This window comes from Halichoerus grypus, chromosome 3, assembly GCF_964656455.1.
Source record: "Halichoerus grypus chromosome 3, mHalGry1.hap1.1, whole genome shotgun sequence".
Taxonomy (NCBI): Eukaryota; Metazoa; Chordata; class Mammalia; order Carnivora; family Phocidae; genus Halichoerus; species Halichoerus grypus.
In genome coordinates, this window is record NC_135714.1 from 41,751,683 (window position 1) to 41,773,146 (window position 21,464).

Sequence of the window (21,464 nt, forward strand, 5' to 3'; positions counted from 1 at the left end):
ATACCTAACTTTGAGTTCCACAAGGTACCAATTGCAAGAGGCAGATGTGCTGGCAAATGGTTAGCCTGTTACTAGGAAAATGGTAAAGGGTAATCTAAAATGAGGGAAGTTGGATGTTAGCAGTTTAATTTTGAGTTAGATAAAGATGACTTATCATTTATTTCTCTGGGCCTGAAACAAGTCAGTAACCCAACTGTTACTAGTTCTCAGCCAGATCATTTACCTTTTGTGGTACTTGATTAAGTTTATTTTACACATTTTTTTGGTTTTGTTTTTCTGCAATTTTGAATAGCTATAAGAGATAATATTTCATAATATACAAATGCAGGAAGAGATGGTATGGGAACATGTGGTTTAGCCCTAAGGTAAATATTCTTGAAACTTTCAGCCAAAATTAAATGTCACAAAGCCATCTTGGATTTTGACTGCCTCCTCATCCTAACAATTACTAGTCATGGTCATGTCCAGATATTATTTAAACTAAATGAAACCTCATCAGACGTTTGGCTAAGAAGTTAGGATAGCAGAGGAATACCGATCCTTTTAATATGTAGTCTTCTTTTGTTCTTTTCCTATTTTAAAAGAGGTCACTTTCATTCATTGAGTTTATTGTGTTCCGCAGCATAGAATAATGTGAAGAGCTTTGACTCTGGAGCTAGACTTCTGGGGTTCAAATTCTGGCTATATTACTTACTAGCTGTGTGTCCTTGAGCATATTCCCTAATCTTGTTCTTTCATTTCCTGATCTGTAAAATGTAGTAATAATAATCCATCCCTCACAGGGTAGTTATGTATATTAAATGATATAATTTTATGTGAAATGTTTTAGAACAGTAGTACATACATAGGTAATACTCTATAGATGTTTGCTAATTAAACTATTTAAAAATCAGTAGCAGGTTTTCTGTTATTTTGCCTGCCCCCTCCTTTTTTTTTTTTTTTTTTTTTTTAAAACAAAACAGCCTTCAGCCAGATTATGTAGGGCATTGTACCACTATAAGGAATTTGGCTTTTCCCATAAGTGAAATAAAAGGGGTGTCACTATCAGAGTTTGTGCAGAGTAATGAAATAATCTGTTGTAGGTTTTTTAAGTCTTAATTGCTTTATTAAGATCAGACTACAGAGAGATTAGGGGCAGAAACTGGGAGGCCAGTTAGGAGGTTGTAACAGTTATCTAGGCAAGAGATCACTTGAACCAGAGTGGTTGTGGTGCAGATGGTGAGGATCTTTTTACATCTGAGATGGAAGAGACTATAGGAGGAGTGCTTTTTGAGGGGAGAAGACCAAGAGCTGAGTTCAGGACATAATAAAATTGAGATGTCTATTAGACCTATAAGTGGAAAATAGGAAGGGGATATATGGATCTGGAGTTGAGGGGAAGGGTATGGCTGGGGATAGAAATTTGGGACTGGTAAGTGTTTAAGTAGTATTTAAAGAAGTAGCGAAAGTGAATTAGGTTGTCCCTCTTACCACTTTTCTATTGATAGAGAAGTGGTAAGAGGGACAGAGCCTTCGGGTGCTTCCTTCCAGGTCAGAAAAATAAGGATGAAGGAGGAGGAGGAGATCCATAGAGAAGAATGACTACTGACATAGGAAGAACACCCAGTGTATGTCTTGAAAAAGATGTGTTTTCCTCAAAGTAGAGGAACAATTAACTACCAAATAATACTGATTGGCCAAGAAGACGACGACTGAGAATGACTTTTAGATTTTATTTAAGTAATTTCTACACCCAGCATGGGGCTTGAACTCATAACCCCAAGATCAGTAGTCATATGCTCCACTGACTGAGCCAGCCAGGTGCCCCCCGACTTTTGGATTTTAAAACGTAAAGAGTGCTGGTGGTCCTGACTAGGATCATTTTTAGTGGTATAAGGTGAAGTTTGAAAAAAAGACTTTTTAGAATGAATTCAAGAAAGAATGGAAGGAAAGGAATTAGAATGAGAAAATATGGACAACTTTTTTGAGGATTTTTTTCTTTTGAGGGGGCAAAGAAATAGTATCTGAAGGGAAATGTGGGGTCAGGGGAATGTTTTTTCTAAAATGATAGAAATTAGAGCATGTTTACAGACTTAGAGTGAGTTACTAGAGGGGCTGTTGATGCTGCAAGAAGCAAGAAAGGACAGTTGTGAGAACAATGTCCTTAAGAAAGTCAGAGGGACAGGATGTAATATGCAAGGGGGGCGGGGTTAGCCTTAAAAAGGAGATGGACAAGTTCACTCATAGTAACAGGATTGAAGACAGGACATGGTGAAGGGTGGTGGGTAAGATAATATTGATGGGAGCAACTGAAAGCTCTCTTCTGATGGCTTCAGTTTTTCCCAGCACACAGGATGCAGACTTACTGGTGAACGTGAGGATGTGTGGAAGTGGGTGTTGAATGTTTGAGAAGAGAAGAGAAATTCTGAAATAGTCATTTAGAGGTGTGTGAATGAACTAGGGGAAAGGAGTAGGATTGCTAGGCACCACCTGGAGGGAAACGTGCCTTCAGGAGAAGGCTTTTTTTTTCAAAATGGGAGAAATTACAACATTTTTATATGTTGATGAGAATGAATTAGTAGAGGGAAAAATTGACGGAGAGAGATGGTACATTTCCAACTTCTCTGGAGGTTAATGGCTACGGGTTTAAAATGAGACCAGTCAGCTTGCTTGGGTGTGTTTCTCTTGCCCTTGTCAGGTGTTTGTATGTTCGTGAAGATTAGGTAGAGCTGGATTTAACAGGGATTGCAGTTATACCAGGCAAATACGACAGGGGCAAGGAAGGTGAGAGGGTCCTTGAAGTGATTATAATGATGGATGACCATGGATTGAAGGAGAGATGGAGAATACTGGCAGCTAGTATTTACTAGCTAGTATTTACTGGGACAGTAAAAAGGAAGTAAAGAAATGATAGAAATGTTAACAGATCTATCACTAATACCAAAAAAGTAGATTAATTGCCACCACAACCTATAGAAACATACCCAACATGTCAATATTGTCACTTTTTGATATAAAGAACAATACCCATTGCTCATTAGGAAAGTTTGTTTTCTGGGTTCATCTTGATCAAAAGTATACTTTTGTTCATTGTGAAGTATTTCCCTAAATATTTGTGTTTTTTCTGTTTTAGTCTTTGTATTTATGGAAATTAGACATGTTAGAAAGTAAAATTTTTTGACTTTAGGGAGAAGACAGGAATGTCACTTAAGGCATAATAGAGACTACACAACAAATAGTAATGAGCTGTACTGCTGACCTTACTACTGTATTTCCTTTGTTAAAAATCTTAGATTGCCTTATTAATGTGTAGATGAGTGTTGGTATGTTTGCACAGAACTTTTTTTATTGGTTCTTTGTACTTTATCGGTAGAAATGCTTGGTTTCTAACTTTCTCTATTGCCCAGCAAATTGGCATACTTAAGTAAAATGTTAATATTTAATATATCAGAATGTTTTAGTTAATCTTTTAAAGTTTTCATATTATGTCAAGAATGTACAGCTTGATAAATTTTCACAAGCTGAACACTCATGTATTTTTCATCCAGATTCTCCAGTTGTTAACATTTGGCCATACTTGCTTTATAATTTCCCCAAAATACTTTCCTTTTTGAACCATTTATTAATTATGAACATCATGCCCCTTCAAACTCTAAATTCTTCAGCATGTAAGAACAAGGACATTCTGTTATATAATCATAGGACACAGTTATCAAAGTGAGAAAATCTAATAATGAGCCAGTACGTTAATACACAAACCATAAATTTCGCTAATTATTTCAATAATGTCTTTCATGGAAGTTATTTTCTTGATTTAGGACTCAGTCCAGGATCATCCATTATAATTAACTCTTTTATCTCTTTAATCTGAGACAGTTTCTCAGACATCCTTTGTATTTGTTGACTCTGGATTTTGATGAGTACAGTCCAGTTGTTTTGTAAATCATCCCTCAGTCTGAGTTTGCCTTATGTTTCCTTTTTATTGGATTCAGGTTTTGCTTTTTAGGCAGGAAACTACCTAAGTGATGTTGTGTTCTCCGTGCATCAGCCTAGAGGTACATGATGTCATTTTGCCCCATTGTTAGTGATGATAGCTTTAATCATTTAGTTGTGATGGTGTTCATTGGGTTTCTGCACTGCAGAGTTACTATTTTTACTCTTTGTATTTAATAAATAATCTGTGAGGAGACTGTATCTATCCTATTTCTTTTTAAACTTCCCAAGAATTTTAGTATCCATTGATGATTTTTGCATTCTCCCATTACTACTATAATGGCTGTAAAATAGTGATTATCTAACTCTGTTATTTTTCTTACATTAATTAGTTGGCATTCTCCTTTAAAAATGAGCTTTCCCACCTCCTCCTCTTATTTATTATCAATTAGACTCATTGGTTTTTATTTTAGGTGTGAGAGAGTGTTTGTGGTTTATAAATATGGTTTATTTGTATATGTAGTATATAAACTATATATACGACTTATATATACTGTAATTCATATTGATGCTCAGATTGTTCCAGACTTGTTCTGTGGCAGCCTCTTCAGAGTGGCTCCTGTGACCTTTTGATTTTTCCCCAGCATTTTTTTTTTGAGGATTTTTTTACTTTCTAGCTTTATCAGATGTTCCAGGCTTATCTTGTGCTTTCTTTGCCCCTCCCTGAAAGCAACCATTTCTTGAAAGCACCTTGATGCCTTTTAGTGGGAAATGATGAGTACAAACCAAGATCTTGGCACCAGTTCGCTCATTGCTGTTGGAGTGTCACAGTTTCTAGGCTGTTTCAGCTGGGAGAAAACAAGCAATTTCAGTATTAAATTGCTTTATGTATAATTTTAGTCATGCAGTCATCATGTTTCTTTTATTTCACATTTTGACACCACAGGTTTCTACTTCCCTTTCCTTTTTCCATCTTGCATCTTTTACCATTTTTACCACATTGAGAACCTAGTTCCCAACAACTTCAGTGTATGTACTTACTTGTTTAATCCTAAAATACACACAGAATAGATTAGGACTTCACCTGCCATTACAGAAACCAAACCTATTAAGTAGAATTCAAGATTTCTTTGGAATTCTTTTTTTCTTTTTCTTTTTTTTTTTCTCCAGGCTGAGGGTATATAGTCAAAATATTCAGAAGTTTCCTTCAGAGTGGTTATATTAATCATATAATTTGATCTATTGTTTCTGTTTGTATTTTTTTCTCCATGTTTATTGATTTATTTTTTGCATATATAAAACATTTAACAGAGTTCCAAGTATACTCAGATTTATCACTCTTTCCCCAATTTCTTTCACTCCTGTTAATAATTAACTTCATTTTATCTAGTTTCTGGTTTATTCTTCCTGTGTTTCCTTTTACATAAATAAGCGGATACATAAACATATCTATTTTTCCTATAGAAAAATTTTCCTATTGAAAGAGTGTCTTATTAGTACTTTAAAGGACTAGCAAGAGTGTAAACAGCTGAACTTTTTATGGAGTAGGTCACTATGGATAAAATGAACTTTCTTTTGAATTTTATTTTGGAAGAGTTATTTTGAAATGGAATTTTTATGAAATATAAAAAATGTAGGTTTTTATAAAACACATCAGAGAGTTACTGTTAGCTGGTACACTATTTGTACCTGTTATTGAAAGAATATAGGGAAAGAAATACCAAAGTTTTGAATAAGGTTTTGTGAAACCATAGAAGTTAATGTTATTCATAAAAGCACGGGAAGTTATTTCTTGATAAATATAGTATAACCTGATAAGCCCTTGGTTCTTATTTTGCATTTTGACATCATATTATTTTGAAAAAGATTTCTAAAAATATTCTAGAGTTAATAAAATGTTGATAGCACATTTATATTTAAGTACCTATTAGCAGTTTTAGTACCACAGAGCCTTGGAGAGAATGATACAACAGGAACATGCTAAAGGACTTTAGACAAAGCATGTCAAAGAAAAGAAAAAAAAGTCAGAACAAGGGGGGTCAGAGACAACAATATGTAAGAAAAAACATAGAAAATTTATCTCACCAGAAACAGCACCTCTTCTCAGTCTCAGACAAGTACTGCCTCCAGAAAAGCCAATTCCAGCGTTGGGAAGTGGCAGGACCGGTATGGGAGGGCCGAATCACCTGACCTAAGGTAAGGCTGTTTTTAAACATTGGCTACTCCCTGATGTTTAGATCATCAGTGTTGTTTTGTCTAGTAATAAGTTAATAAACTTTGATTAGATTGTACCATATTTTTTCCCCCTCAATTAGCTTTTTCTTTAGAGAAATTGAGGGTTTTAAAAATCATATGTCAGGCCCTGTCACCTCACACCTTGCCTATCGTCTCTCTGGCTTTTTATAATACATTATAAATTGCATGGAACCATGCTAATGGGACCTCAATAAATGTTTTTTTCTCCCTACTGCTGCAGGTTTAATTCTTTCTCATATCACACCTTATTAAATCCCTGGGTGTTTCTCATTATTTACTGAATAAAATTTAGCCTTCTGAGCTAGTATTTAGAACCTCTAAAATTGAACTACACTGAATCTTTCCAAATGTTTTATCTCAACTACGGTGCGTAAAGCAGCCATTTCACTGAGTCTAGCAGGTGTCTTAGGAAGTACCATCTCCTTTGTTGTTCCTATGCTTTTACTCCTGGTTCCCCTCTGCAGAATTCTGGTTTGTGTTCTGAATCTTAGAGTTACAAAGCGTGCAGCCTTGGATGGGTACTGTATACTCTCTGAGCCTGTAACATGGGAATAATAATTTCTACCCCAAGAGATGTAGTGAGAAGCAGATATGTTAGATATGACAGTGCATTGCAAATAGTAATCAGTCTGAGCAATTAACAGTTTGCTTGACTTGGAAATGTAGACTTAGGTACTTCCCTAATTTGCCATTTAAAGTTTTAAACAGTGATGGTATGGGGGTGATTTTTTGTTTGTGTTCATTACAGCATTTCAAGCTTTCTTCCTAGGCAGGTTGATGCTATATTAATGTGCTTTTAAATATTTTCATTCAGATATATAAGTTATGATCAGATATCTTTGATCATAATAACTAAAAGAAAAGCAAAGGGAGGAAACATATCAATATTTTATTTTCTTAGATTTCCTTTGGGGTCTTTATTATATATTCTTCATGAGTAGTAAGAATTTCTAATCCGCTTGGTTTTGATAGGATCTCTTGTTAGGAGAGAATAAGGTTAGTCATTCTCAAAAGTGGCTATTCATCTCAAATACATAATTGATGCAGATAGAAATATATTATCTATATTCTTAGAATAGTCTCAGTTCCATGTGTTGCTTTAACGGTATAAAATGAAAATTTGCGTATCTTATATTTTAAAGTGTACTCATTGACATTTTCCATAGTATTATAGGATATTGATCTTAGTTTTTAAAATTAGAATTCTTGAAGCAGCAGTAGAAATTTCAAGAGTTATTTTAAATAAAGTTAGATCTGATAAGTGCGGAGTGGACTCTATGAATCTTTTCACTTTTAATATTTCTATGAAAATTCAAAGTTTAACAGGAGTGCTAATAATATAATTTCTGTATAATAATTGGTCATTATAGCATGCAGTACATAGAGAAACTCTTAGATTTATATTTAACCTGGCCAGTAATCTGGACAGCCTGTTTATTGATCCCAAAAGGGCCAGGCGATAAGAGCTTTCATTTTCATTGTTCTATTGTTGAATCAGTAGTCATCTTTGTAGATAAAGAATAACTACTTCTTAAACTTACAGCGGTTTCATGGCATAAGTACTGGATTTGGACATTAGGTTTGGTTTTGTCTTTGTGAATTTAGGATAGTTCCCTAAAAATCTCTAGGCCTCTGTTTCTACATTTTTAACATGACAGGCTGGACTGTGTTATCAGGAAGGCACTTTTAATCATGAAATTCTTTATTTTCTGGCTAGTCCCTGGTTTACATGGAAAAGGAGATCTGAGAAGTAAGAAATTTGCCCAAATTTATGGCTAATTAAAGTCAGGGCTAGAATTCTAGGTTTCTACCAGAAAACATTCAAGGTTTTCTGCCTTTTAGTACCTGCAGTTAAGGCAGGTTGATTTTCATAAGCAAAAGCATAGAAATACTTAAATCACTTATTTTTAATGCAACTTAAAACTTTATATATGTTTCTTTTGCTACTATTTCAGTATCTGAAATTCCTTTTTATATCAGTTATTTGACAGAACTTTTTAAAATAATTGTGCTTTTGATATAATGGTTTATTTCTTGACGTAAGATAATTAGTTTATAGGGAAAATATTAGTTCTCATAACTGAAAATGATACATCTCAGTGTTGATACTATTACTCCCCCACCCCCCAAAAAAGGTGCTTTGGAAACACAGAAAGCTCCCATTCTGACTTTGTGATTAGTCTCAGGGAATGTAGGTAGTAGGAAATTTGACACTATTTTCAATGTGTATTTTGTGCTTTTGAAAATTCAAAAGAAAACTCTAGATAAAAGCTGTTCTCTGGTTGTACGTGTGCATGTATATATATGGACACATACATATACACGCTTATAAAAAATGAGATGCTAGCTCTTGGAGTTAACATAACTGAGAAATGTAGGGGTTTTTTGAAACATGGCTTAAATCTCTTTGTAAAGAGCAATTAAACAGTGGTTGCAATCCTTTTTTAAAAGTTATTTGGAGACTCAGACTTCTTATCTCATGTGTGTCCTATTAATTTATATAACATAGTGTTCTTCCAACCTTGGTTAATAGTACTCTTCAGGCTAACTATATCTATGTAACAAGGACATTTTATTGGTATGAGTTTGTTTTATAAATTCAGATTTGTGACACTAAGCCAATTAGAAGAATAAAGCAGTTTTAATGAACACAGAAAATTGAAATTGGCAATATGGATGATTGCTGTAATCTTATCCTAATGTCCAGTTTATTTGTGTGTTTTGTTTCCATTTTATAATATCAAATTTTGTCGGGTAATTAGTTTCAAATTCTAGGTTGTCTTATTAAGCTTGTTTTTTAATATTAATGCTTTTTAACTTAGACTCTTGAAAGAGGAATAGTAAAAATTGCTTAATGTAGAATCACTAAAATATTTAAACCTGCTTGCATTTCTTACAACAGACAAACATAAAACGACAATAAAACTGGATGTTAAATGGACATTCAGTCTAAGATTGACCTCTTCATTTGTTCTTGCACTACTCCTTCTGTCTTGATGAAATAATATACTGAAAAGCTGTACCTGTACCTTCATGGCGTTTGACTGGGCACTCTGAATGTGTGTTGCTGTATTATGTACCTTGTAAGATTTTATATGATTGGACATATGAAGGCCTTTATTTTAAAAGATTCCCTGTAGAATGGTATCTTTTCCTATATTTAAAAAATGAAATTAAACGTAAATATGGCAGGTAAACCTTTATTTCAAGCTCTGCACAAAAGTGAGTAAATTTGTCTTCCCTAATGAACACATTCATGTCCTCTAGTGAATCAAATTTTAGCATAGTTCACCTTTAAGCCTTTAAGGTTTTTTGTTTTTAAGATAGTTTAAAAAAGTAACAACATTTTAAAAATTTAGGCCCCCCAAAATTAGCAAACACTTTTGTAGAAGTAGACTTAACTAACTGTAGAAGTAGTCATAACTAACATGACTCTTGGTACTGGCACTTTACTTCACAAAAGAGCCTTTTCCATATCTGTGAAAGTGAAACTAATTGGACTTACACCGAGTACTTGCGGATTAAATGGTTTCTGTGGCTGCAAAAGCACCTATTGCAGGGCACCCGGTAAATGTTAGTTCCCTTTGGATCTCTGCTCCCACCGTAGTCTCTTTAATGGTAGTACTGATAGACAATACATGCTCTGAAAACAGTTTTAAATTCTGTGATTTTTATTTTGGACATATATTATTTTTCAAGACAGCATTTTTGATTAATCTTCACTGAAAAATAGAATACATTAAGTTTTCTTTATAAACTGTATACGTTGTAGACAAAATTATTCTTGTGCTTGTGAAGGTAAAAGAAAAACTATAGAGGCAGTACTGTGTGACTCCACAAAACTCAAAATATCAGTATAAAAATATATATGCAGTGGATGACAGCCTTACCTTAAATATCAGGCCTTGGTATGTATGACTTTATATTTATTGAGTAATAAGGAGTTAAGTATTAATTTTTATCAACTACTTTAAATTCTTTCTAGAAGAAAATACAATGTATGTGTCTTCCTTGAGCATGCCTTTAGTTGTAGTCCTCAACTTTGGCTGTGTATTGGAATTACCTGGGGAGCTTCAAAACATTATGGATGCTTAGGCCCTAGAGACCGAATTAAATGGTCTGGTGTGCACTCTGGGCATTGGGATTCTTAAAAGCTCCCAGATGTTTCTGATGTGTAGGAAGCATTGAGAACCACTGATTGAGAAATGGGATTCTGGTTTGGCATAAAGATTATTAATTGATTATTAATCAAATATTTAGTGACCACCTTGGAATAGGAGGTAAAAATGATAGATTAATAGGGTGGAACTGATGTTTGCATAGCATTTTATGCCTTGTAGAGCTCTTTCTTTTGTGTGAGTCTCATTTAATTTATATTTTCTGCTTCTTTGAAAGTCTTTTTGTTGGTAGCCAGTATCAAAGGTGTATCATGCTGTTTCTGTTGCAGACAGATTGGTAGATAGTGTATCTGCCAAACTGGAAATTGGAATTCCTCCACATGTTATTTTCCTTACATACTTTCTCTGCTCATGTTCTTCCCTTCATTTAAAATTAATGTACTCCCTCCCCATCCTGTATGGCTAAATCCATTCTACATGTCTTTCAAGGCTTATTTCTTTCCTGAAGTAGCTTAAAAGATGTTACACCAATTTCCATGCAGAATTGTTACAGGCATCTATTTAGCTGTATGACCTGAGTTAGACAATGATACTGGTGCATCTGTCTTAACTTGGGAATATTTAATAGTCACGTCTAGGTTTTTTCCTGGAAAATGAATCCTTGAACTATTGCTCTTGCTGCACAGTTCTTATTAGGAGCTCTGTTGTGAGAAGAAAAAACATTCATAGATTACTTCAAGGATATTTGATTCATTTATTGTTTTACAGTAGTGGTTCTGTAACTCCTTTGAAAATTTGCTGCAAACTGTGGACTCTTCTGCCTGAAAAATACATTTATACACATGCATATATTTAAGTTGAGGAACCTCCTGATCCCTCAGTATCCCATGTATACTAGTTAAGGATTCTTGCTCAAAAGTACAGTTAAATCCGGGAGCTTGGATGGCTCAGTCGGTTAAGTGTCTCCCTTCAGCTCAGGTCATGATCTCAGGGTCCTGGGATTGAGGCCTTCATTGGGCTCCCTGCTCATTAGGGAGTCTGCTTCTCCCTCTGCCTCTTCCCCCACTCATGCTCTCTCTCTCTGTCTCTCAAAAATAAATCTTTTTTAAAAAAAAGTACGGTTAAATCCTTAGATCAAGCCTTCGTCAAGAGCACATGTACTCAGACAACACTGTTTGGCTCCACCTAATTGAATTGCTTTTATTGAACTGTGCATTGTTACACTTCAGCCGGTATTGAGGAACATTTTGAGAAACGGCTTTGTGAAATTCACTTATGTTTTCATTGTAGTAATATTGGAGACTTTGTCCCTATTTCAGTGTTTTTAACAGCATGAGATTGCAGTCCATTAGTGACGGGTGTGAAAGCAATTTCATGGTGTCAACCACCAAATATTTCATGGTTTTGTATTGTTTATTTTGCTTTTTTGTGTGTGATATTTAATACTAATAAATCATGTTTGATTTTAATGTTACTCTTTCCTTTATAATAAGTGTAAGTAAGTATTGTTTCATGAAACTCAGTTTTTTATATGTGGGTACTGGATTGCTGTGCAAAATGTGTTTCTTAAATAACTATATTTTGGGGTCAGAAATGTTTGAAAACTACGGTACTCTATCATACTTTCTCTTAACATGGACTCAGAGGAGAAATTTTTTTCTCTTTATTTTCATCTGTAGAATGGGAATAATAGTTTCTACATCATAGGGTTATTATGAAGAGTAAATGCATATAAAGTGCTAAGAACAGTGCTTTCCTAGCACATAATAGGTGCTTAGTAAACACTAGCTGTTATTATCAGGAAGTGCCATCTTTAGAGCTAATGCTTTGTTTTTATCTTACATACATCAAAAGACTTTTGTTATTAATGGTGTCCTTTATTTTGGCTGTTAAAAAATGAGAAGCTCAGAGATGGATTTTTGACAAAAGATTAATAACTAATTCTCTGTCTTCCCTTGGCCCTAATTTTGTCACTTTTAAAGTTTTTGTTGTATCTTTGTAAGCAGCTTACATCAGAATCACCAAAATATGTCAATTTAATTCCATTATAATTTCAGAGATATTTTCATATTCATGAAAGGTAGAGACTCTTGTGAACATCCACTGCCTGTATTAATGTTGTAGATTAATGAGATTTCAGCTATCCATTGTGGTTAGTTTCTGTCTCTCTTCAGCTTTTTACTGTCCAATATAGAGAAGAGAATCTTGATAGCTACATTAGCTATCTGCCTTATTGAACAAATGTGTAAGTAAGCCCAGGTAAACTTGTGCTATGTGGAAACTCAAGGTACAGTAGCTACTCATAGTGAAGCTCTACTAAATCTTTTTATGCATTGAAATAAAAAGTGGTTCATTAAAAATTTTCAGAATAATACGGTTCAACATCATTTTTCATAATGTGGCATCAAAATAACATCGCTTGTTACTCATCTCCGTTAAATATTATGTACTTTTTGTTACTTTGGTATATGCTTATGTATCTTGTCATAAGAATTTCTGAACAAAATGGTAAACTTCACATTTCTGATTAATTTAAGGTAAATCGGTTTGTGTGGTAAAAATCCCTGGACAAATAGGTGTTATTATTGTGGAAATGTAAGAAATTGCAGTCTTCTGGATTCCCTCTACTGATGCACATTTGTTAAGGCTGATTTTCCATGTGTATATTTTTTGAAACTTAGTATTTGCCACTTTGAATCTTCAGTGATTAATCCATTTAAAGTTGAAAAATTAGACTTCTCTGACCATATTTAAGATAAACTTTAAGAAATGAGTACTCTCATGTGTCCCAGAATTTTTTTTAATTTTTTATTGTTACGTTAATCATCATACATTACATCATTAGTTTTTGATGTAGTGTTCCATGATTCATTGTTTGCATATAACACCCAGTGCTCCATGCAGAACGTGCCCTCTTTAATACCCATCACCAGGCTAACCCATCCTCCCACCCCCTCCCCTCTAGAACCCTCAGTTTGTTTTTCAGAGTCCATCGTCTCTCATGGTTCGTTTCCCCCTCCAATTTCCCCCCCTTTATTCTTCCCCTCCTGCTATCTTTTTTTTTTTTTTTTAACATATATTGTATTTTTTGTTTCAGAGGTACAGATCTGTGATTCAACAGTCTTGCACAATTCATAGCACTCACCATAGCACATACCCTCCCCAATGTCTGTCACCCAGCCATCCCATCCCTCCCATCCCCCACCACTCCAGCAACCCTCAGTTTGTTTCCTGAGATTAAGAATTCCTCATATCAGTGAGGTCATATGATACATGTCTTTCTCTGATTGACTTATTTCGCTCAGCATAAGACCCTCCAGTTCCATCCACGTCGTTGCAAATGGCAAGATCTCATTCCTTTTGATGGCTGCATAATATTCCATTGTATCTATATACCACATCTTCTTTATCCATTCATCTGTCGATGGACATCTTGGCTCTTTCCATAGTTTGGCTATTGTGGACATTGCTGCTATAAACATCGGGGTGCACGTACCCCTTCGGATCCCTACATTTGTGTCTTTGGGGTAAATACCCAGTAGTGCAATTGCTGGATCGTATGGTAGCTCTATTTTCAACTTTGTGAGGAACCTCCGTACTGTTTTCCAGGTGGCTGCACCAGCTTGCATTCCCACCAACAGTGTAGGAGGGTTCCCCTTTCTCCGCATCCCTGCCAACATTATCTTGTCCCAGAATTTTTGAAAGCAGAAGTCTTTAGAAATCCATGGTATATAGAGGTCTTTCATTTGGGAACAGACATTAGACTGTTAGATCTAGATTTAAGTTTTGCTACTTTAACAATTTGGAGACATTGCAAATCCAGATATATTTGTGAGAATTTGTTCTTGAGGGGAATAAATTTTAAAAGATGGAGAGGGGAGAATGCTGCAGTCAGGAATAGAAAAGAGTGGAAAAGGAAATAGTAGAGGTAAAGATTTTTACAGTGAAGTCTAGGTAGCAATAAAAGGTGAGGGAAATTGTGGCCTCAGGATACGTACCTTTATCTGTCAGGATGTTGGAATCTGAGATGTGTGTAGATATCCGAGGGATCATGGCATCTGCTTTGATAATGAAGTTACAGTAGTTATAGTTTTGTAATTGTTTTAAGTTTTAGGGGAAAAATTGGAGCAATATTTGTTTTATGTCTGAGGTATTTGGATTTTTCTCATGTGTGAATATTAGGATAGTTCCCAGCTATATTGAAGGGTATGAGTTAAGTTAAAAATCACTTTTTCTCTTTGAGATCATGAGGAAATCTGGGAAGTCAATGACCTGGGCATAAAATCAGAAAAGCGTGAACTTTAAAAAAAAAAAAAAGTTCTATTAGAATTATATAGAACAGAAGTCTAAAGTGGGAAAGATGATAAGTAGGAATGGACTATGTAGTTGAAGACATTTCAAATGCTATTATGTACTTTTATAGGGTTGTCTTTATTTTGTTTTTGTGAGCATAAAATTATTTATGGGGCTTCTCAAGGTTCACTTGAGGCAAACTTAGACCAGTTCTTGATTTTCAGAAGTCTTAAATGTCTCAGAAATGAGTTATCTTGCTAGGAGGCAGCCTCGCTCAAGGGAAGGGGTCTGTACGCTTTGGAATCTGAAAGACTCAGATTTGAAAGTTAGTTTTACCATTTACATCACTATGAGCCCTAGCTTTAACATCTCTAACAAGTGTACAGTAATTTGTTAAGTGAAGGCTTATTGTGAGGTTTGGGTATAATGTGTAGACATTCAACAAATAGTAGCTGTTATTAGTTGTTTCAGGAACCTAACTGTGGTGACTGTGGAAGGATCCATGGTACTTTGATGGTTTTACTTCTCTAAAGTTTTTAAAGGCAGAATTGTTCAGAACTGAAATAGAGATGAAGAGAAATTCATCGAATTTACATCCATTTTTCATTGCCTTTTCCTTCAGGTGACTTCTGTAATCTTATTAAGCATATATACTTTAATAAAATCCTTAACTACTAACTGGCTTTTAACATTATTTTTTAAAATTTAACTTACTAGCTTCTCCTAATTAAATTTGCAGCATTATTTTGTGGTAGACTATTTTTCCATCTACTCATATACTTTAATGGATTATAAATACAATTGGAGTGGGGCAGGCATTTAAATATTTAAAATTTTCTATTTAAAGGCAAGTTATCAGAAATGGAAAACTGGATCCCATTTTATGCTTTCTAATGCTTGGAATAAATCACTAAGAAAAATACAGTGTATCAAAATGAGCATTATTTCTTTTCAAGTCTCTTGGGGGAATTTTTTAAGTTTCTGTAATAGAACTATTACGTTTTATAATTATAGCAGCCAAAAAATTTTATTTCCATTTGCTTAGCATTTGCTACCTGATTCAATTCCACAAAGATAAATTTAGTTGGAGACTATTAAAAAATAGTAAATTTAAAAGAAAACCTATAAAAATACTTAAATTTAACATGACGTCATTGGGTACATTGGTTCCAGCTTACTATTAAAGCTTAGTTTTTATGCCAGTACAAAGTAGTGAGATCTAACTTAGTGAAGTTTTTTTTTTTTAATGTGTGTTGTGATCTGGTTTTATTTTAAAGTACATAGCAAAAGGTCTTAGATTTCATTTCTCACCTAATATTTGTGTTATTTTTCAAACATCTAATTAGGTGAAACTGAATTGATTCAATTTCTATGTTACAGGAGATTACCTGGGGCAATTGATGTAATTGGTCAGACTATAACAATTAGCCGAGTGGAAGGAAGGCGACGGGCAAATGAAAACAGCAACATACAGGTTTCGTATTTTAAAAATTACTAATTTTTAAACTGAAGGATTACATCCATATTCTAATTTAATTTATTCAATACACATTTATAGTACTATGCTATATGTTTGGTATTTTAGGTGCTACCAAGAGATTTAAAATATGGAATTAATCACCCTTTTATTATAAAAGCTATTCCAATTAGAATTTATTATCTTTGGATCTTTTTTAGTAAGATTTCTTTTCCTTTGCTGTAAACATAATATGTAGGTTAATTGGACCAAAAAAGGGAAAATTTGGGAAAAGTGTAAAGAAGAAAATTAAACCACCAATAATTCTAGCATCTAAAGGTAACCACTCTTCACACTCTGGTACATCTCTTGCTTGTCACCAAACAAGATTAGGATATACTTTGTGATTATTTTTTGTGTATCTTTTTTTTTTAATTATCATTTTCATTTTCCATATTCTTAAAAATATTTAAAATTCCTTCATGATAGTTTCATTATATGGATATACTATAATTTAATGTGTCATTTTTGGAGGAAGTAGATTTCCTTTGTTTTCAAGTGGAAGAATGAAGGAGATATTAGTAACTTGGATTCAAGTTAGAATTTTATTAACTGAGACTTTCAGCTATTATCTTGATCATTACTGTTTTTTATTACTACCTTTTCCTGAGTACCTTAAAAAAAAATGTCAAAGTGTTTTGATTCTCATTACTTTTAGTAAATTAATCTGCTTTTCTTTAATGTTTAAGGGTAAATCATTTCTAAACTGGAAGATAGCCCTCTCTTCTTTCCCCCACCATTAAAATGCCATGATTTTTTAAAATCATTCTGTTCCCTACTTTAAAAATAGCTTATCAGCATAAGCATTACAAAAATTACTGTACTTAAATGTAGGGAAAGTTAATGAAAAGAGGGATTATATGTTTAAATGATACCCTTTAGCCAGCAAAGATTTTAGAAGTATAAATTAAATGCACAACATTATGTTGCCTGTTTCTGCTGTTTCCCAAATGTGTTTGCATATCAGAATCCCCCAGGGAGCCTTAACAAAAATCCAGATTTCTATGTGTCACTTCTGTAGGTTTGCTGCCCGTCCCTTACCTCTTTACACAGATCAGTATTTTGTAAATACATTTACTTTTCAAGTATAAACTCTCGTTTTTTAAAGGTACAAGACTCACATGAAAAAGTTATTTATGTATCTGGCTGCCTGTTTACTTGCACCCTGTTAATGCATGCAGCCTGACAATGACAAGCCCTAGTACAATGGATAGCTGTTTCTGCTGCCATGTTAATTTCCTGATGCTGGTATTTGTGACTAATGATTACATTGCCTTAATTTGAGTACTATAGGTTGGTTGGGTAGCAAAGATAATACTCATTATATTTATAAAGTACTTAATTTAGAAGTATACTTGTTTAGAATGTTTTTATTAATTCTTTTTTGGGGTAATGATTCAGTCATTTTTTCTAGGCTTTATATATGGACATCTTAAAAAGTGTGTGTGAGTATGTACTCACATCTGTATATATACACACATATCACACACATGGAAAAAATTACTTCTACCTCCCCAAAGTATGTGTATGTGAATAAAACTTTTTACTTCATTTCTTAAATTAAATGAAATGAATTTACTGAGTTTTTAATCTTAGATAAGAACATTTACTCATTTTTTAAATTAACTATGCTTTAATTTTAGGTCCTTTCTGAAAGATCTGCTACTGAAGTAGACAACAATTTTAGCAAACCACCTCCATTTTTCCCCCCAGGAGCTCCTCCCACCCACCTTCCACCTCCTCCATTTCTTCCACCTCCTCCAACTGTCAGCACTGCTCCACCTCTGATTCCACCACCAGGTAAATAGTAAATAAGACATTTGATTTTGGGAAAAAAAAAAAAGTAATCATGAGTGTTTCTTTTATTTTTAATTCTAGCAGTTAAAATATATATTTGAAAATAAAATCTTCATTGATTATACTGCATTAAAATTATAATAGGAAACTTATTGTGTTAAATCTTCAATAGATTCACAGTGAAACAGATCTATATGTGCTATTTCAGCATAGCAAAGAGAACATGCTAAAATAGAGAAGAATGGACAGATGCTAAAATTGTGATCTAAAAGTATGATTGTGATCACTAAAGTTGCTAATTATTTATGGATAAATCCATATTGAATTGTAAACCATGTTAACTTGTTTTGAAAAAAGTTTTGGAGATACTTTAGAATTGGAATAGGTTTAAAAAAATATATCCTGTGAAGTGAAAATCTCAGTCTGGTCATCTTTGTATACTGATTTCCTTTTAGGAGACTGCTTCTGGGTGCCAGGTACCTGGTACTTACTTCTTTTAAACAAGACAGAAAATTAAATTTCTATCGTATTTTGAGCCACTTTTGATTATTTTATCGGTGGCAATAGAAAAAATTCACAAGTAATCCCTAAATTTTATATTTTCAACTTACATCCAGTGGCCTTTGTTACTTTGTTCCCAGTAAGCTTCCAATATTTATTCCCCTTAATCAGTTTTTAATGAAACTAACAAGATTGATTGAGATAATAATTAACTTTCTTCCTACAGAGAATGCCAATAGTAAATGATAAAAACTAGCTCCTGGTCCTAATTATAACTACACATGTGAGATATGCTAAAATTTGCTTTCTTGTAATAAAATCGTTCATACTAAAGAGCCATGTCCACTCAGTCATTTCGAGAGAGCCATGCTTGTTCTAAGGCGCCAGTTGTGATCAGAGTACCTAGGCAAATAAAGGGTCTGAGTAGTCCTTCCCTCTAGTATTCATCCTTGGTCTCTAAATGTCAACTGTTGCATTGGACCTACAGCCACAGCACCTTTGATTCCCTTCCATTGTCACTTTTATCTTCAAAAAGGATGAGAATTATTATGAAAAACGACTGGTTTTAGAGACTGTGTTGTCTCAAAAACAGAGGAAAGAGAAGACTGGATAGGTTGGAGGTGCTTATTCCACACAACATTATTTCTAAAATTCAACGAATTTCTTGTTCTGGAGCATAAACCATTTCAGACGTTGTAATTGGACCCATGACTCTTGGGTCTTCCATATGGTGAGAATTAACCAAAGGAAAAGGGAATGGAATGAAGACTTAGTGATTCATAGATGAGTCCTTTGTCTACTGAACATGATAAAATGTAGCAATAGTTAATTCTGAACATACTTGATTTGATGACACTAAAAGATAATCAATGTATGATAATAGTGTTATGCCAGATTGCTTGGTAATCTTACTTTAACTTTACTAGGTATTAAAGGTGATTTAAAAGAATTTTTTTTTATTACTAGCTAACATAGTATATCCCCAGATTGCTAACAGTTTATATAGTCAGCACTAGCTGTTGTGAGAGAGTAAGTGGTGTGAGAGAGAGGGTATGAAAAATGGTGAAGAAATAAATACCTTTTTGGTATAAGAATATTTAGAAGCTCTATAGGATATTGATTATAGGCACTGGCATTATCTGGAAGCACGCTTTTTTCCAAAATGACAAGACTACTCCATTTCTTTGCCATGTAACTTCTGTTTATAAGGATAATAATATCTTTTAATAATCAGATTATCTATGGCATTATACTGTAGAATCACACTCCTTATTTTTTTGTTGTTTAGGTTATTTATTTACAGGCTTACCTCGGAGATACTACAGTTTTAGACCACCTCAATAAAAAGAATCAAATGAAATTTTGGTTTCTCGGTGCATATAAAAGTTATGTTTATACTCTCCTGCAGTCTGTTGAGTGTGCAGTAGCATTATGTCTAAAAATACCTTAATACATTAATTAAAAAGTACCTTGTTGCTAAAAAATGCTTACCACCATCTGAGCTTTAAGTGAGTCATAATCTTTTGTTGACCTTGGGGTCTTGCCTTGATGTTGGTGACTGCTGCCTGATCAGGATGGTGGTTGCTGAAGGTTGGAGTGGCTATGGCAATTTCTTTTAATAAGACAACAGTGAAATTTGCCACATCCATTGAATCTTCCTTTCATGAACAATTGATTTCTCTGTAGCAGTGATGCTATTTGATAGCATCTTATCTACAGTAGAACTTCCTTCCAAATTGAAGTCAGTCCTATGAAACTCTACTGCTGCTTTATCAACTAAGTTTAGGTAATATTCTAAATCCTTTTTTTGCCATTTCAACAGTCTTCCCAGCATCTTCACCAGGAGTAGGTTCCACATCAAGAAACCACTTTCTTTTGCTCATCCATGAGAAGCAACCCCTCATCTGTTATGTTTTGTCATGAGCTTGCAGCAATTCAGTCACATCTTCAGGCTCCACTTCTCATTCTAGTTCTCTTGTTATTTCCACCACACCTGTACTTACTTCCACCACTGAAGTCTGGAACCCCTCAAAGTCCTCCATGAGGGTCAGAATCCACTTCTTCCAAACTCCTGTTTATGTTGATATTTGGATCTTTCTCCATGAATCATGAATGTTCTTAATGGCATCTCGAATGATGAATCTTTTCCAGAAGGTTTTCAATTTACTTTGCCCAGATGCGTCAGAGGAATCACTATCTATGGCAGCTATAGTCTTATGAAATGTATTTCTTCAATAAGACTTAAAAGTCAAAATGTCTCCTTGATCCATGAGCTGCAGAATGGATATTTTGTTACGAGGCATGAAAACATTAATGTCATTGTATGTCTCCAACAGAGAGAGAGCTCTTAGGTGACCAGGTGCATTGTCGATGGGCAGTGATATTTTGAAAGGAATCCTTTTTTCTGAGCAGTAGTCTCAACAGTGGGCTTAAAATATTCAGTAAACCATGTTGTAAACAGATGTGCTGTCATCCAGGCTTTGTTGTTCCATTTATAGAGCACAGGCAGAGTGGATTTAGCATAATTCTTAAGGGCCCTAGGACTTTCAGAATGATGAGCATTAGCTTCAACATTAGCTTCAATTAGCCCCTCACAAGAGTGTGTGCCTGTCCTTTGAAACTTTGAAGCCAGGCCTTGATTTCTTTTCAGCTGTGAAAGTCCCCGATGGCATCTTCTTCCAACAGAAGGCTGTTTTTGTCTACATGAAAATCTTTTGTTTAGTGTGGCCACCTTTATGAATGATCTTAGCTGGATCTTCTGGGTAACTTGTTGCAGCTCCTGCATCAGCACTTGCTTCTTCGCCTTGCACTTTATGTTACGGAGACGGCTTCTTTCCTTCAGCCTCATGAACCAACCTCTGATAACTTCAGGCTTTTCTTGTATAGCTACCTCACCTCTCTCAGCCTTCATAGAATTGAAGAGGGTATTAAGGGCCTTGCTCTGAATTAGCCTTTGGCTTAAGGGAATATTGTGGCGGGTGTGATCTTCTCTCCAGACCACTCAGACTTTCTCTGTATTTGTAGTAAGGCTGTTTTGCTTTCTTAACAGTTGTGTGTTCACTGAGTAGCAC

General features: G+C 34.4%; 1 protein-coding gene across 26 annotated transcripts in view; it reads left to right on the forward strand.

The window, feature by feature from the left end:
- The window catches only part of FIP1L1 (factor interacting with PAPOLA and CPSF1), a 76,600-nt gene that overhangs the window by 26,447 nt on the left and 28,689 nt on the right, over window positions 1–21,464 (forward strand). For 14 of the 26 annotated variants that reach the window (XM_078068610.1, XM_078068612.1, XM_078068621.1 and 11 more), the window contains 2 exons: window positions 15,960–16,053; window positions 17,739–17,895. In XM_078068610.1, the coding sequence (XP_077924736.1) occupies window positions 15,960–16,053; window positions 17,739–17,895 (251 nt within the window). Of the gene's footprint in view, window positions 1–6,000; window positions 6,109–15,959; window positions 16,054–17,738; window positions 17,896–21,464 lie in introns of all 26 variants that reach the window. The other 12 variants (XM_078068603.1, XM_036106902.2, XM_078068604.1 and 9 more) reach the window with 1 other exon arrangement.